This window comes from Pteropus vampyrus, unplaced genomic scaffold (genome assembly GCF_000151845.1).
Source record: "Pteropus vampyrus isolate Shadow unplaced genomic scaffold, Pvam_2.0 Scaffold1395, whole genome shotgun sequence".
NCBI lineage: Eukaryota > Metazoa > Chordata > Mammalia > Chiroptera > Pteropodidae > Pteropus > Pteropus vampyrus.
Genome location: NW_011890176.1, coordinates 83543 through 98537, shown reverse-complemented (window position 1 = coordinate 98537; position 14995 = coordinate 83543). Strand labels below are relative to the sequence as shown.

The 14995-nt window shown below is 40.6% G+C and overlaps 1 protein-coding gene across 10 annotated transcripts in view; it reads right to left on the bottom strand.

The window, feature by feature from the left end:
• KMT2A (lysine methyltransferase 2A) overlaps nucleotides 1-14417 on the bottom strand; it is a 74560-nt gene extending 60143 nt beyond the window's left edge. For 2 of the 10 annotated variants that reach the window (XM_011386397.2, XM_011386398.2), the window contains exons 1-2: nucleotides 13925-14416; nucleotides 11761-11859 (exon numbers count right to left, since the gene is read on the bottom strand). In XM_011386397.2, the coding sequence (XP_011384699.1) occupies nucleotides 11761-11859; nucleotides 13925-14353 (528 nt within the window). In that variant the 5' untranslated portion in view covers nucleotides 14354-14416. Of the gene's footprint in view, nucleotides 1-1154; nucleotides 1210-1725; nucleotides 1851-11760; nucleotides 11860-13924 lie in introns of those variants that run through there. The other 8 variants (XM_011386401.2, XM_011386402.2, XM_011386399.2 and 5 more) reach the window with 6 other exon arrangements.
• Between the last annotated feature and the right edge of the window lie 578 nt (nucleotides 14418-14995).

The window sequence follows — 14995 nt, the reverse complement described above, 5'->3', positions numbered from 1 at the left end:
GAATACTGCCTGGCCCACAAACACTCAATAAATGCTAACCACTCATTATTTTTATTATCCAAATGGAAATGTCAAATAGGCAGTTGTTTATACAAGTCTGAGACTCCAAGAAGTAGTCAGGGTTAGAGACAAAGATTTAGTAGTCCTCGACATACAGATGAAATCATCCAGGAAGAGTGTGTAGATAGAGAGGTAACCAAAGGTAGTTTCCTAGGTTACTCTAACATTCAAGAAAGTTAAGCAGAGGAGGGAAGTCATACAGAATACTGAAAATGAATAACCAATGAGTTAAGAAAAAAGCCGGTTGAATATAGTGTTACAGAATGCAATAAGAGTGTTTCAAGAAGGAAGTGGTCAGCTGGGTCAAATGCTGCCCAAAGGTTTAACAGGATGACTGAAAATTATGTATTAATCTGGCAAGAGAGAGGTCCTTGAGGGCTTTGACATTTCAGTAGTCACAGGGATAAAAGCTCAATTGCAGTGGTTGAGGGCAGGATAAGAGGACAGATAGCACTTTCAAGGAGTTTTGTTGTGAAAGGGAGTAGAGAATTAGTAGCTTAAAAGGACATGGGGGTCAAGGGTTTTTTTAAAGGCTATATTAAGACCATTTTTTATGTTGATGAGACCAATCCGGTTGAAAGAGAAACTGCCGAGAGGACAACTGCAGGAACAACCCTGAGTAGAGAAGGATGGAATCCAGAGTACAAATGGAAAGTTGTACTTCGATTGTAGCAGGCAGCAGAAGATACAGTGGTACTTAAGTTCCCCAGTAACAGGAAGAAAAAAGGCTATTAAACACTTTGAAAATGTTAAAAAAATACCTTAATTCATATATTACACTTGGTGTTACCATCTCTGAAGAATCAGTAAATCAGTAAAGAATACTTGAAATGCTCCAAAGAATTGTGTTAATTGTATTAGCTTTAAGAGCTTCAACCTTCAAATTACCAATTTCCAAAAAAGTATTGCAATTTTAATACTAATATTCATGCTATATTTTAATCTGAGCTCAGGAAAAAAAAATTAAATAGTAAGTTCCATGAGGGAAAGGACTTGTCCAATGCCAATGCCCCAGCCCTTGGTCATATGCCTGGTACATAAAAGATGTTCTCTGAAAAATGAATTAGATTTTACAATCTCTCTACATTTCTTACTTTGTAGAGTGCTATATTCAGGGGGAAGATGAGCCTCTTTGCAAGCACTTTTTCACTGTAACAGAAGAAAATATAGTGATACCTGTAAATCATTTACAAAAAGTGGAATATAACAGTAACACTGTTGAATCTCTAAGAATGGAAAAGTATAATATACTTAAGCACAGTCAAATATGCAGACATCAAGAGACAAACTTCTTAAGCCAAGATGGTTTCTGAAATCTGAGAAAGTATGCAGTTATTAAACTAACATCACAGTCTCATACCAACAGATTGGCAGGGGCAGAGTCAACAACAAATTCTCTGTTATCAATGCATCAAAGAGAACACTGGTTGTTTGAATGCAAAACAGATAGGAAGAGTTTTAAACTTTTAAATATAATCTCTGCCTGATATTGAGAAATGTTAACCCCAAAAGTCATCGAGGATTAAACAATGCAAAGACAATACACTGTTCTTCAATAACAATAGTTAGTAAAATTTTCACCCACACAAGAATGAAATCAGTTTTCAAATATTTAATTCAATTCTTCCAAGCACCTGTCACCTAAGAAACACAAATGCTACCCACTTTGTAATCAGAGAAAGTAGTACCTCCTCATCCTCACTCCATGTCAACAAGAACAAGCAGCAAAGATGTTCAAAACAGCTAAACACATGAGACAGGTGAACTCCACCCATCCTGCTTCAGAAAGAGGTAGCCATAAAGTAGTCGCCTGTCTTAAAAAAAAAAAAAAAAAAAAAAAAACAGCAAAATAAACTTACTATTTCAGATAGTAAGCTATACAGATTTTTGGCAATGCCCCAAATTACTTTGCTGGATCTTAAAAAACAACAAAATATCAAAAAAGGTATATTTCTAGACTCCTACGTTCCAAGCCTAAACTGTTTTACCTACTTGCTGCAGAAGAAATAAGCCCCTTTAATAGGTATACTGTAGAAAATAAGTTAATCATCACAATCACAGGGTTTATTCTTCTCTTGAATAGGATGGAAAAATTAAACAAACAACAACATTGTTTTCAGAGATGGTGCTTTTTATTTAAGAGGTTTTGGTTCCCCAGATGTCAACTTTAAGTAGTTAACTTCAGTTTGCGCTATACGCTCATTCAACTACAAGTTTCTATTATATATTTCAATTTTTTTCTTCCAGCTTGTTGTTCTTATCTTGGTGCAAAACTCAGGTTGCATCTTTCCTTCTGGGAAGATGGGCTGTTGAAAGACCAATAGCAACAAAAGTAATACTGAGGAATTCACAACGTCCTTCTCTCTACAGGTAAACAGGGTTATCTCTCCATAGTCAGTTATCTGAAGGAGCAATGGTTAAGTTAAATGACAAAGTGAAAGTGAAGATTTTCTTTGGCAAAAAAAAAAAAAAAAAAAAAAAAAAGCTGCCTAGTCAGCCAACACAATTTTGCCCTAGTATTTTTTAGGAATTGATATTCAATATATGAGTTGAGAAGTTTTATGTTAATATCTTGAAAAACCAATAAACTCTCTTCTGGTTACCAAATCACATTTGGAAGTTTGCCATCACATTCTGAGAAGCCTACATTATGTTGCATTAACTTATTAAAAAAAAAAAGTCCCTGGTATTTTTTTATTACTCCAACACTAGTTTCACAAGTAAAATAAAGAAACATGAGAATTAGTCTTTGCTTCTATAATCTCTTGCTTTCTGAACTTATATCTGTATGACTAGCAATTAAAAGTTATAAAAGTATGACTGTCTTATATTTCCAATTTCTAGAGTTTCTCAAATGACACCCAAGTTTACAATTAGGGAATCAAACTACCCATCACTTTGCTCCCACTTGCAGAATCCCTGCAATAATCCAGCTTCACCTTTGAACTCCCGTCATTTGATGAGATTGGGTAAGAGTAGATAGCATTTACTATATAAAACTTAGAAAATATTCGCTATATGTAAATAATCTTAAATAAACTAAGTATCAATTCACCTAAAAGAAGGAATTTATACACAATTCCAGTACTAAATTCAAGTCCTAAAGCTTCACTAACCCAATCAAGGTTTTAGCATTAAGAGCTAGTAGGAAAACGAGCAGTATTAATATCAATCTGCTCAGACTTTTGGTAATCTATATGAATAATCCCAATTCACAGTTTTCATTCTGACTATACAGGAAATGCTTTCTGCAACCCAACCTATCTAAAAGGTTTCATTCTGAGTGATGCAAGCCCTCCACACAGCCTCAAAAGCCAAGGGTCAGAGGCCTTTGTAATCCTCATTCACATGAAGCCAACTTACTTTAGATTGAAAAGGATTTACAAAGCGCTTGTTAATAATACATCCACAAGTAGTGGTAACCATAACAAGCAATATTCTGAAGAGTATCTCTTTAAACCACAACTAAAAATGGACATAAAAGCTACAAATACCTGTTTCCAATATTGAGACCACACCTCCTGTTTTCCCTGGTTTCTCTTGATGTTTAAGATTTCTCTCTTAGCTCTATCTACTAAATTTTTATTCTCCTATAAAACAACTATAAAATCATTTCACAAAGACATTTCTCTGGAGTTTACTACTGAAAGTTAATTATTGCCATAAATTGAGAATTCAAATCAAACACTTCCTAGGGAGCCAATGAGGCCCTAGGATCCCTTGGGGAATATTAAAAAATATAAAACATGATCCGTATCCTCTAGGATCTGAGTAAAAATATACTTATTGATTCACAGAATGAGAAGGTAGCTTGAGAGGTCATTTTATACGTATATACACAGGACTGCACTTAAAATTCATCTCCAGAGACAATCATAATATTATTTTGGTAACCATTTTACCATCACTATAATGACAACCATGATTAGCAACAAGTTCTTTACATGCCTACCCTTTGCTTCAGTTTAAAACTATTTCTTTTATTCTAGTATCCGTGGAGCTGTAAAACAGCTGGTTACCATTCCTAATAATGGATCCATTCATGTTTTTTGAAGTTATTAAGCTGCCTCTCAACCTTTCATTCTCCCAACCTTTCCTCATAGGACTGACTTCCAATCATATAATCATCCTTTGAGTCTCCTCAGAATCGTCTCCAAGGTCTCCTCATCCCTTTTAAGTTGAGGAACCTAGAAATGGAAACAACACTCAAGTAAGGGGAGAATCAGTGTTAGTATTACCTATACAAAAGATGATGTCATCCCATCAGGATACATCACTTTTAAAACCCCAATCAGTACTTTTACAAAATGCCCTCTTAGACTTTCCTGTGATACTTAATTTACTACTTCTTAAAAATTACTCAAAATTATTCAAGTCTTGAACGTTAATAGCTTATGCAATATGTCCTTTCAAGGTATTCCTAAAAGTTATATAAATACCAAATTTTCAATTCAATATTCACTGATAACCTTCTATATGGAAAGTCACCACTGTAAACGATATAATACATAAATGACTTAGAAAGGTCCATGTATTCAGGAAATCATAATCTAATGGGGGAAAGACAGACACAATAAAAAGCATTTACAACGTAAAGTATCCTGGAGTAAATGCTTTAAGTGTAGGTATAAAGTACAATAAGATAATAAGAAAGAAGTTGAGTTTCAACTAGTGGTATCTGTAAAAGCTTCATAGAAGAGTGGGGATCTGAGCTGAGCCATGAAAGATGAGTAATCCAGAGGCAGGGCAAGACAGGAAACACTTTAAGGCAAAAAAGAGGCATTAGTAAAGGTATAAAGGCAGGCACAAACAGACTGCGGAGAACATCTAATAGACTGGTCATTCAGTGTGGAAACATATAAGCTGAGAATGTGCGTTCAAGAAATAATGTTCAAAATGTAGAAATGTAGGCCAGCGAGATTACAAAGTGCTGAGAATTTTGAGTCCTATAGTCAGTGAGAATCAAAGGGTTTTAAGAGTAAAGTGATAGATGTGTATTTAAGAAAATCCTGGCAACACTATACAGTGAAAAGGAAGGCAGAGAGACCAGTTAAGAGATTATGGTAATAATCCATGCAAAGATAATGGAAACTTAAAGTAGGACAGTAAAAACAGAAAAGCAGGGACAGATTAAAGAAACACTATAAAAATATCATGGACAAGCTTCAGAAATTTATTGGATGGCATGGGAAGAAAAAGGAGTTGAAGACAGCACAGTACAGAGAGGATGAATGAGCTTTCGAATAAATATAAGTTTGGATTTGAACTCTTGCTCACCTACTTAACTAGCAATACAACAAGGAAAACTATTTAACTTGTCTGTGCTTCAGTTTCTTCATCTGCAAAACATGGTGTGTTAGGTACTTTAGCAAACCTTATATTTAAGAGAGAAAGCAGAACTCTATTTTCCTTGTTAAGCATACTACCCTCTACTAGTTATTCTTAAACCTTAATCTGTTTTAAACTATTCTACTTCTGGTTATTTTTATTTATCAAGTTAAGTTCCAACTCTCAGAAACTGGAACCTACAACTTAGCATTTCTTCTATAATTAAACTGTTAATTGCATTGATCTCTGCAGACCAACACTTAACTCTCCCAAAGCCGAAACTTGAGAACAAAACGTCAATTAGTTACCAAGTATAGACAGACTATATTAATATCTGAACCTGGGGGTCGAAAACCCTGAAGAACCTCAGAGTTGTTGTAGGGGATCGCCAAGTATTCATTCACACACATAAAAAGATAAGGAACACTAGTTAGACACCAAGAGTAGTAACTCCAATATAGCTGTCTTAGCCTGACAATTAGGCAACTCACAGAGGCACTGTATTTCTTGGTATCCTGCCTTATTTATTGCTTTGTTCTTTCTCCTTCCTTTTTGCCTTATCTCTAATTACATTCTAGCTGGACACTAACAGTACCTACTATTACCAAGATGCATGACTGGCCTTCAATTTGGTTCTAGCTTACTAATGAACCTGACACCCAGATCAAAATCAAGAACATTCTAAAGTCAAAATTATAGCACTCAAATAGGTATATACATATACACATATACCTCAAATAATGAAAACCAGTTATCTTGGTGAAAAAAAATTATAGCATTATAATTTTAATTATAATTATAATTTCTATCTCTGAATCCTAATGATTAGGGATTCCTAAGTACCAAGCAAAGTGCTAAGTACTTTGCATGCATAATTTCAATTAAGCTTCACAATAATCTTTTGCAGCATGATTACTGGTAATTTACAAATGAAGAAACTAAAGCATGGAGAGGTCCAATTTTTCCAAGGTCATTCAGCTAATAAATGGCAGAGTAAGATTTGAACACAGGCAGTCTTAATAGATCTTAATTACTATGCTATACTATCTCATACTATTACGGATTAGATAATGACATTCTCCCTCTCCTTTGTATTTATATATGCATAAATAAAAAATCCTAGCTGGAGAGATTACAAAAGGATTTCCTCTTTAACTAAGCTTAAAGAGATGTTATCCACATGGTTTCACTGCTTATAACTAAAGGCAATAATTTAAGGGCAGTGCTGTATGCTTGTGTTTGATCTAAAAATTAATTAATACTCATGGATGGACAGAAGTTGAATATAGGCATGTATAGATATTTATTCCTCTCAGTGTAGATATTTATTATAGATACTTGATTAACTTCTCCCCAATTTTCAGAACTGAGTACGAAGGAGAGCTTAAAGAAAAATTTTCTCCAAAAACCTTCCTCATAAGTAGTATTACTCTCCTAGTTCAAGATAGAAAGCCACAATTACTTTGACACTGTAAAATGAGAAGCAACAATGCTTCAGCAAAGAATGGCTCATAAGGGTTGAATATCTGTAAAACAGCTTGAATAATAGAAATGTTCATAGCTCTTACTACTGAAAGACTTCAAAAAAATCTACACCCAAATATTCTAACCAAACTCAAAATCAGAAATGCAAGAAAACAGACAAAATATATGGAAGAAACTCCAATGTCAGAAATAAATGCCAGTGGAATAGATTCTACCCCTTGGTACCACATAAGGCACTGCTGTGGCAATAATTAAAGGTAAGAAATCTGGGGAAATCCCTTCAGTCTACTTGTCAAATAGAGAAACAACTATTCATTTCAAAGAAAGGGGAATTTTCATCCACAGCACAGAAAACTGCTAACTAACTATTACATTTATATCTTTAACTGTTAAAACTCATTGGGGTAGTATATTCAACCACTAAGAAGTTAAACCAAGTATGGCCTCTAACAAATTTTGTACTAATCCTACAAGGGGACTTATGTCATCCAAAACAACTACAAATCACACAACAAAATTCTTCTTTCAAAATATCTTAGTCTTTAAAAGCAAATGTCTGGCAGAGGCTACAGCCACATGGTTGGCTTCCCCTGGTGTGTAACCTGACAAGGTACAAAGCTCATTGAAATATTTAACAGTGGTGGTATGGATTTCCTTGGATCCATCAAGAAAAGCAGCTCATCCTTTTTAAAAACATAAAGAATCATTTTATGAGATGTCATTCCCTCAGTCCAAGTGTCAGTGTTTTTCCTTGGGGCTTTCTCAGGGCCTTTATTGAGGGAGTAAATGAAAAGACTAACAAAGGACCCCTTTTCTCTCCCTATTCCCAACATAATCCACCTTAGCCACAGGGCCAGTAGCATCCACACTGTCATAAATGCCAGCAATTAGAGAATTAGGCCATAAAACCACCCACTCAAGGTAAAAGAGTGCAGGCCTCCAGCTTTATTTAATGCATGCCATAAAGATCCTATACTTCCTTCTTTCAGGCCTTCTTCACAACCAGTGAAATGACAATAACAAACAAAAAAAAGTAGTCTTTTGTCTGCCTGCCTCATATTGATGTGATCAATGAAACCATCTGGGTCCAGGTGAAGAATTTAAGATTCTTTTTTCTTAATAAAGGCTGCATTTCCTCTAGCATGCCACATACAGATCCATTAAAGGATATGCTACATTTTGGGCACAAATATAATAGAAACTAAAGGGAAACTACATTTTCCAGAAAAAATATTTTACCTTATTCTGAAACTACTCTAGAAGCCTAGCCAATTCCTGAACTTCCCAAGAAATACTGGAGCCTACAAGAGTATTCTTAATTAACTCAATAATTTCTAGAGCCTCCTGAACTCCTTTGTACTCAAAAAGTTAATCAAATCTCATAGTTAACTTTCATTGTCTGTTTTCAAATCTGATACAATTTAGGAGCAATCAATAATTCCACTGTCTTCATAACCTACCAGTCCACAAAGGTCACAAGTCTGTGATTTACTCTATATAAGGTTTTATTTATCAAGCTTTAAGCCAATCTAGATAAGACCCAAAAACTTTTTAACAATGAGCTACTCTTTAGCTTCCTCTTCCCTACTAGTGCCTACAGGGTTAAGAATCTGATTAAAATGCAGGTACCTCATGTCAGACTCATTAGTAATTTAACTTTTCTTAATACCTGAAAATAACATGCATCCAAAAGTTACCATCCAGCAATCCTAGAATAAATTCCTCTGAAAGCAGTGATAGTCACAAAGCTTCCCCTCCTCTCTCAAAGGTCTTTGCCACTGGTGCCCTCCACCTTGGCAGAGGAAGAATGGAAAGAGACAAGATATTCACATGGCCTGACTGAAGGCCTTAGGTTAAATGACAGAAGGAAGCTGAAGTTCTGTGCCAACACTAGTGGAATGTGAGCAGGCACAAAGAGATCTTAATTAGGAGACCTATCATTGAAATACAGTGAATTTCCAAAAGAGAGAGGCGCTGCAGTATGTGATGCCTCAGACTAAGCAAAACACTACTGCCACCACCCCTAGCCACAGGGCAAGGCAAGCAACGGGTATTGAGTCTGCACAGTGGCTCTACAGAAGGACAGCATCAAAGTGAGCAAAGAGATGGAAACTGAGTCAGGACGGGAGTATTTTCTCTTCTCAACTTCCAATCAGAAGATGAATCACTATTTTGTGAATGATGATTTCCTACAGGAGCATGTGCCTTAGGATAATTAAATGGAAGGTGAAGAAAGGCACATGTCACGTGGTTTTTAGTGAGAGATGAAGTTCTAAAGACTGCATTGCTGATGCTCAGTACAAACTGAAGTACTACATTTCAGAGGATATTAACAACTACTCCCTGCAACATAGGTACCATCACTTTGGATTTATAAATAGTGTACTGAATTTTTCTTTTCATTTAAAAGTTCACACATCTAGAGGAATACACCACCTAGACTGAAAATAACTTCCCTTTTGGACAGTCAGGAATCCACAACACTGAAAACATGAAAACAAAGTCAGCCAAACAAGAGGGACTCTAAACACCAGATAATGAGTTATATTTAAAATTTGATCTTCATTTTTCTTATAATTGAAACTGACCGACTTCGGCAAAGAACTTTTTCCATACAGTTAAGTCCTTATATTTTGTCCATACAATGAAAACTTTCTCACCAAGGTGAAATTTCCCTTCCCAATAATAATGCCAGTTAAATGGGCCAATGTATAATCTGATATTAAAAGTTACCAAAGAGGCTCCATGATTCTGACTCTTTAAATAAACTCAGAATAAGAAGTTCTGACCTGACCAAAAAATTAACATAACAGAAAGGAATCAGAATACTGGAGCAGAAAAGAATTCATAAGCTAATATTTAACAATCTTTTCATTTTACAGATCAGAAATTTAAGGTTAAAAGTGGACTGCCTAAGGTCCCATAACTGATCAGTGAGATGAGTGCGAGACGAGTCCATGTCCACGGACTTCCACTCCAAGGATTCTTCTAGTCCACTGTGTTCTCTGCTTCATATTCCTTCTGCCAAGCTCAGGATCAGCTATAAAGGCAAAGAAGGAGCAACTCCCACTCTTGGCACGTATGCCCAGTGGACAAAAAAAAATTTTTTAAATCACGGTCTCTCCAACTACAGGACCATCATCTAAGCGCAACCCAAGAGCCTACCTTAGTCCATCTCAACTAAACTGTCTTTTCAAATGAAAACAAATACATACCAATGCTGTAATTCAGTTGCAATTTATATCTAATTAAAATCTGCCACGTTTTATGATTAAGGTAGAAATTTTGCTTTTAACAGTAGAAATTTTTCGAGCTGATAAGGTAACTGAATTATAAAATTAATAAAGACTAGTTGCTGATAAACCAGTTATGGGGTTTATATTAAAAGAGCCCAAATTCTAGTCGACAGAGAAGATACTATATTATGTTTATTTAGATGGCAAAGTACAGCAGCATTAACACTACCTGAGGCAATCTTCAGGAAAGTGAGGCACTTACACTATGCAGAGAGAGGAAAGGCAAAAAAGCAGACTTCTGATTTCTTACAGTGCTCAATAAAATAAAACTTTAATTCCACTTTCTAATTGTCATACAGAAAGCCAAAATAGGAGACCAGCAAAATCTATATGTTTTTAAAAATAATCCCATTCTGAAAGAATTTGGTCATGAAGAACTCTTACATGTTGTTGCCCAGAGAGATACTCAATATGAGGGAAGTCAGGAACATATGGTGGTGAAGGACAAATCTCCTACAGCTAAAAGGAGTTGAAACAGGGAAGTGATCTGGAAGTTCTGTCACCTTCCAACCACCTTAACTTACTAGGTTCTATTAAGTATTAACTTACTTTTTTTTTTTAATGAACAAGTTATAGTCATTATTCATTTAAAGCAAACCGGAATTGAAAAAGGCTAAAAACATTCTGGGTCACAAACCTTTTCTTCATAAATCCAGGCAAGACTTGATAAGAGCTGTGAGTGAATTCTGAGAAACAATCTTCAGAATTCTGTAAGTCAGCCAGCCCAGGGGAACCTTAAACCTCCCATATGGAACATTATCATTGATTGTAAGACCCTGTAACAAAATGCTTGGCTTCTACACTGAAAACTACCAGGTCAAAGGATATACTATAGTTTAATACTAAATTATATTATGGGTTAGCACTAACCCATGCATACCATCAACCCATACTAGACTGTTTCAAGCTACCACATAAAAAGCTTAACAATGGAACAACAGCCCATTCAAGTCCAATTTAGAAAAAAATAATTAAGTTTAATGTAAGGAGTCAACAGCTCTTCTCAAAATGAAGTACCAACTACTGTTCAGGCAAAATTTTTAAAGGAAAAAAAAACAATAATATGACCTGATTTGAAATAACTGCAATTCCGTGACAGGCTTCATTACATACTACTGCTAAGCAAAATAATGCCAGTGACAAAGAAAATGTTAGCACCTGATTAAAACTTTAAAGATGATGTGTCAAAGACCAACAGATAAAATATTCTGGTGCCCAGACATTAGGTCCCTGAATCCAGGTGGCTCTCTTTCTCACCAGTCTCTTAAAAAGCTATGATTGAAAACTATCAACATAAAACTTTGCTTTTGAATATGTGATAACAACATTTGAAATGTGAACACTTGGTCCTTCAATACAAAATACATAATAAGCATGCTAAACAAGAAGAAAATGCTTCTCAGGGTCCTCTTAAAATAGACTAACTGCTCCCAATAGAGACTTTCTTATTATACTCAAATATACATGGGGCTAAAATTCTACATATAACCAGACAAGTCTCAATTTTGAAAATAAGCAGGTAAATGAAAATTTTTTTTTTTTTTTTTTTTTTTTTGCTGCTGTATCTTTTAAAAAAGCAAAATCAACTCACATTTAAGCACCAACTCCATGCAAGTAACCTGAACGGTTCAGTCTTTTTGTCATGTATGAGGCCTTTGGTTCTCCAACTACATGGGATCTGTGTTGTTAGCTTAAAAAATACAGAATTGGCCTTTCAAAAAAAAATAATAATCTACAGCAACCAATAAATAGTCTCAAGCAACCCTGCTGACTGCAGCTGCCTTCTGAAGGCTGGGAAAAGGAGGTGGAGATAGAGCAGAGAGAGGCAGGGAAAAGGGACGCGCTGCAGCTAGCTACATAGCAAGGAACACGCCCCCATCATGTCCTCCTTGCTCTGTCAGAAGGCGGGTTGTTGTCAGCCTCCTGATCAAGCTGCCTTAGAAAGGGTTTAAAAAAGGAGGCAGGAAGACTAACAACTAAAAAATGCCAGCTCCTTGAAAGGAGGGGCCAGGGTCCCTGGAATCTCCTCCCTCCCCATCTTCCCAGGATCTCTGAGTATATCTAACGGGGTGCCGGGCACAATAGGGGACAAGGGGTTTGCCCAGGATATTTTGTGTGCACCAACGGCAAAGCACGCAGGAAATGCCTGGTTATCTTTCCCTTTCTGTTTCAATCAAGAACACTCCAGAGCAGCAACCCCAGCAACCCCCTACCCCCCTTCGCTTCAGCCCCTAGCAGCTGCTCTTCCTCCTCCTAGCATCCCTATCCTCTTCTTTCCCCCTCCCCTCACAATTCAAACTCCCCCTTCTGCACCCAATGGAAAACAAATGCGCAACGCGACTGGCTGAACCTGAACTCAACTTCCCTTCCCAGTGCAACTTTCCTTTTTGCTGAAGGGGGCTGAATAATGTTTATCAAAACACCTCTATTCTCGCCCCTGTACTAATGGGGAAGGGGCAAAGCTCTTAAGAATCAGAGAGATAACCCTAACTCCCCCTTCTAAGGAAGAACTTTGCTCCATAACCGCCCCTTTCTCCCAACCTAAAGCAACCATCACCACACACTAAAGTAAAACTGTCCCTTATCTACTCTCCTTATCCCAACCCTGCTTCTCCCAACCCTTCCAAGCCCCAGCCAGGATTGGCCTAGGAAAAGGTGGATCAATAATGAAATGACGGAGAAAAGAAGGGCGGGAGGGGAGCTAGGGTTGGAGACTGTCCCGCACAGTGGGTGGGGTAGGAGAGCAGCTGCTTCCCCTGGGAGGATGCTGCCCAAGTCCCCCCACAAACACCTCCCCTTACAGGGGCCCCTTCCCCAGAGCTGGAGGGAAAGCCTGCCTCCTCTCCAGGGGGAATGATGGAAAGCTGATCTTCTCTGAGCCTAGGGAACAGTGGACTATTTTCCCCTTAAAGATGCCACTAATTCTTCATACTAAAGGAGGGAAAGGGTGGAATGAAGGTAGAATTCCCTGCCACCAATAAGCTAGAAACTCTGTAGCTCTGTAAGATGGGGGAAATAGACTGCTGCTGTGTGAGATCACCGTTATTTCAGAGGGAACGGAGGTAAAAGAAGGCAAGGAAAGTAGATTTTTCATGGTGGGATAGGGCGGGATGAAGAAGCATCTATCAGCTTGGGGTGGGGGATGGGGGTGGGGGGAAGGGGGAGGTGAAGGAAGGGGGGAGTGGCTGGTAGTGTATGGACCTGGCCCGAGGATGGGGCAAGGGTTCATCAGGTCTTCGAAAGCAAGGTGCTGGAAGGGACGTCGGTCCCCAAGGGTAGAAGAACGTGGCCCTGGACGAGGCCGTCACCCGAAAGATGCCCAAGAGGAAAACTGCCCCAAGAGTAAAACATCTGCCCAGAGAGGGAGGCGGGGATGTGGCGGGATCAGGTCTCTAGGAGGGAGGGAGGGAGGGAGGAATCTTGCTCGGATGAGGTAATCTGTGAAAGGGAGGAGGGGTTCAGTCCCGGGATGGGAAACCCCGGCAAGGGGTCGGTGCCAAGGGATTTGGGCAAGGGTCGGGGGGGGCGGGGGGCGCGGTAAACGCCCTCAGCCAGATGGGTCCAAATCCCGGGGTGGGGGCGCCTGGGGGTCTGAACCCATGTGTGGGGGTCCCAAGATGGGAGGGCCATTTGCCCCGGGTCAGACACCCTAGGATGGTCCCAGAATTGGGATGTTCCACATTCCCGGATGGGGGAGGGGAGGGAGCTCCGCAGAGGGTCGAGACCCCGGACCTGGGGGTTCCTCGCCCCCTTACCTCTCCGCTGCCGCCTCCCCCGCCGCTCTCCCCAAACACCGCCCGGAACCGGCGCAGGTTGGTGCCGATGGCGGCCGAGACCTGCAGCGCCGCGTCGAAGCCCGGGCCCACCCGGAGCAGGGCCGGCCCAGAGGAGGCTGAGGACGATGACGAAGACGAAGACGAGGCGGACGACGAAGAGGCTGCTGAGGCGGGGGCCGCTACCCCTGGAACCCCAGCCCCGCTGCTTCCCGCCGCCGCCGCGGCCGCCACAGCCGGGGGGGAGGGGGGCGCCCCGGGGCCGCCGCCGCTGACCGGGGGCCCGGGGGGAAGCAGCAGGGCCGGGACGCGTTGCCGCGGGGCGCCCCCTAGGCCCCGGCGCCCCCCGCCACCGCCGCCCCCGGTGGTCCCGGGTCGGGCGGGGAAGCGCCACCGACAGCTGTGCGCCATGTTCGCCCCGTGAAGTGAAGCAGCGAGAGGGAGAGGCGACAACACAGGGGGGCGGGGAGGCGAAGGGGGGTGCGAAGGCCCCGGAACCTGCCTAACCCGCTCGGCACCGCCGGGCGGCCTGAGCCCTGCCGGCCGCCATGCAGAGCGCCGGGCCGCGCCAGCCAGCCCAGCAATCTGGATACCACGCTCCGGTCTCCGCTTCTGACGCCTGGCCGCGGCTACTCCATTCCGAGGCCCGGGCCGCCGCCTCCTGCCCGCCCGCCCGCCCCGCAACCTGGATAACTGCATGCCCCGCCCTCCGGGAGCGGCAGAGCTCGGGAAAAGGAGGGGGGAAGGAAGCCCAGGAGCCCGAAGCGGAGCGCGGGTTCCGGGGAGAGGGGGAGGGGAGCGCGAACTAGGGGAGGATGGAGGCGGAGGGAGCCGGGCCGCCTGCAGCCTAGAGAGCCCAGAGGCCGATTACACACGTTCCCGGGATGCGCTGGGAATCGAACTGCCCGGGAGAGCAGCTTCCAAGATAACGCGGCTGCCGGGTCGGGGACGAGTGAGCCCTGACTGAAGGCCTTAGGTTAAATGACAGAAGGAAGCTGAAGTTCTGTGCCAACACTAGTGGAATGTGAGCAGGCACAAAGAGATCTTAATTAG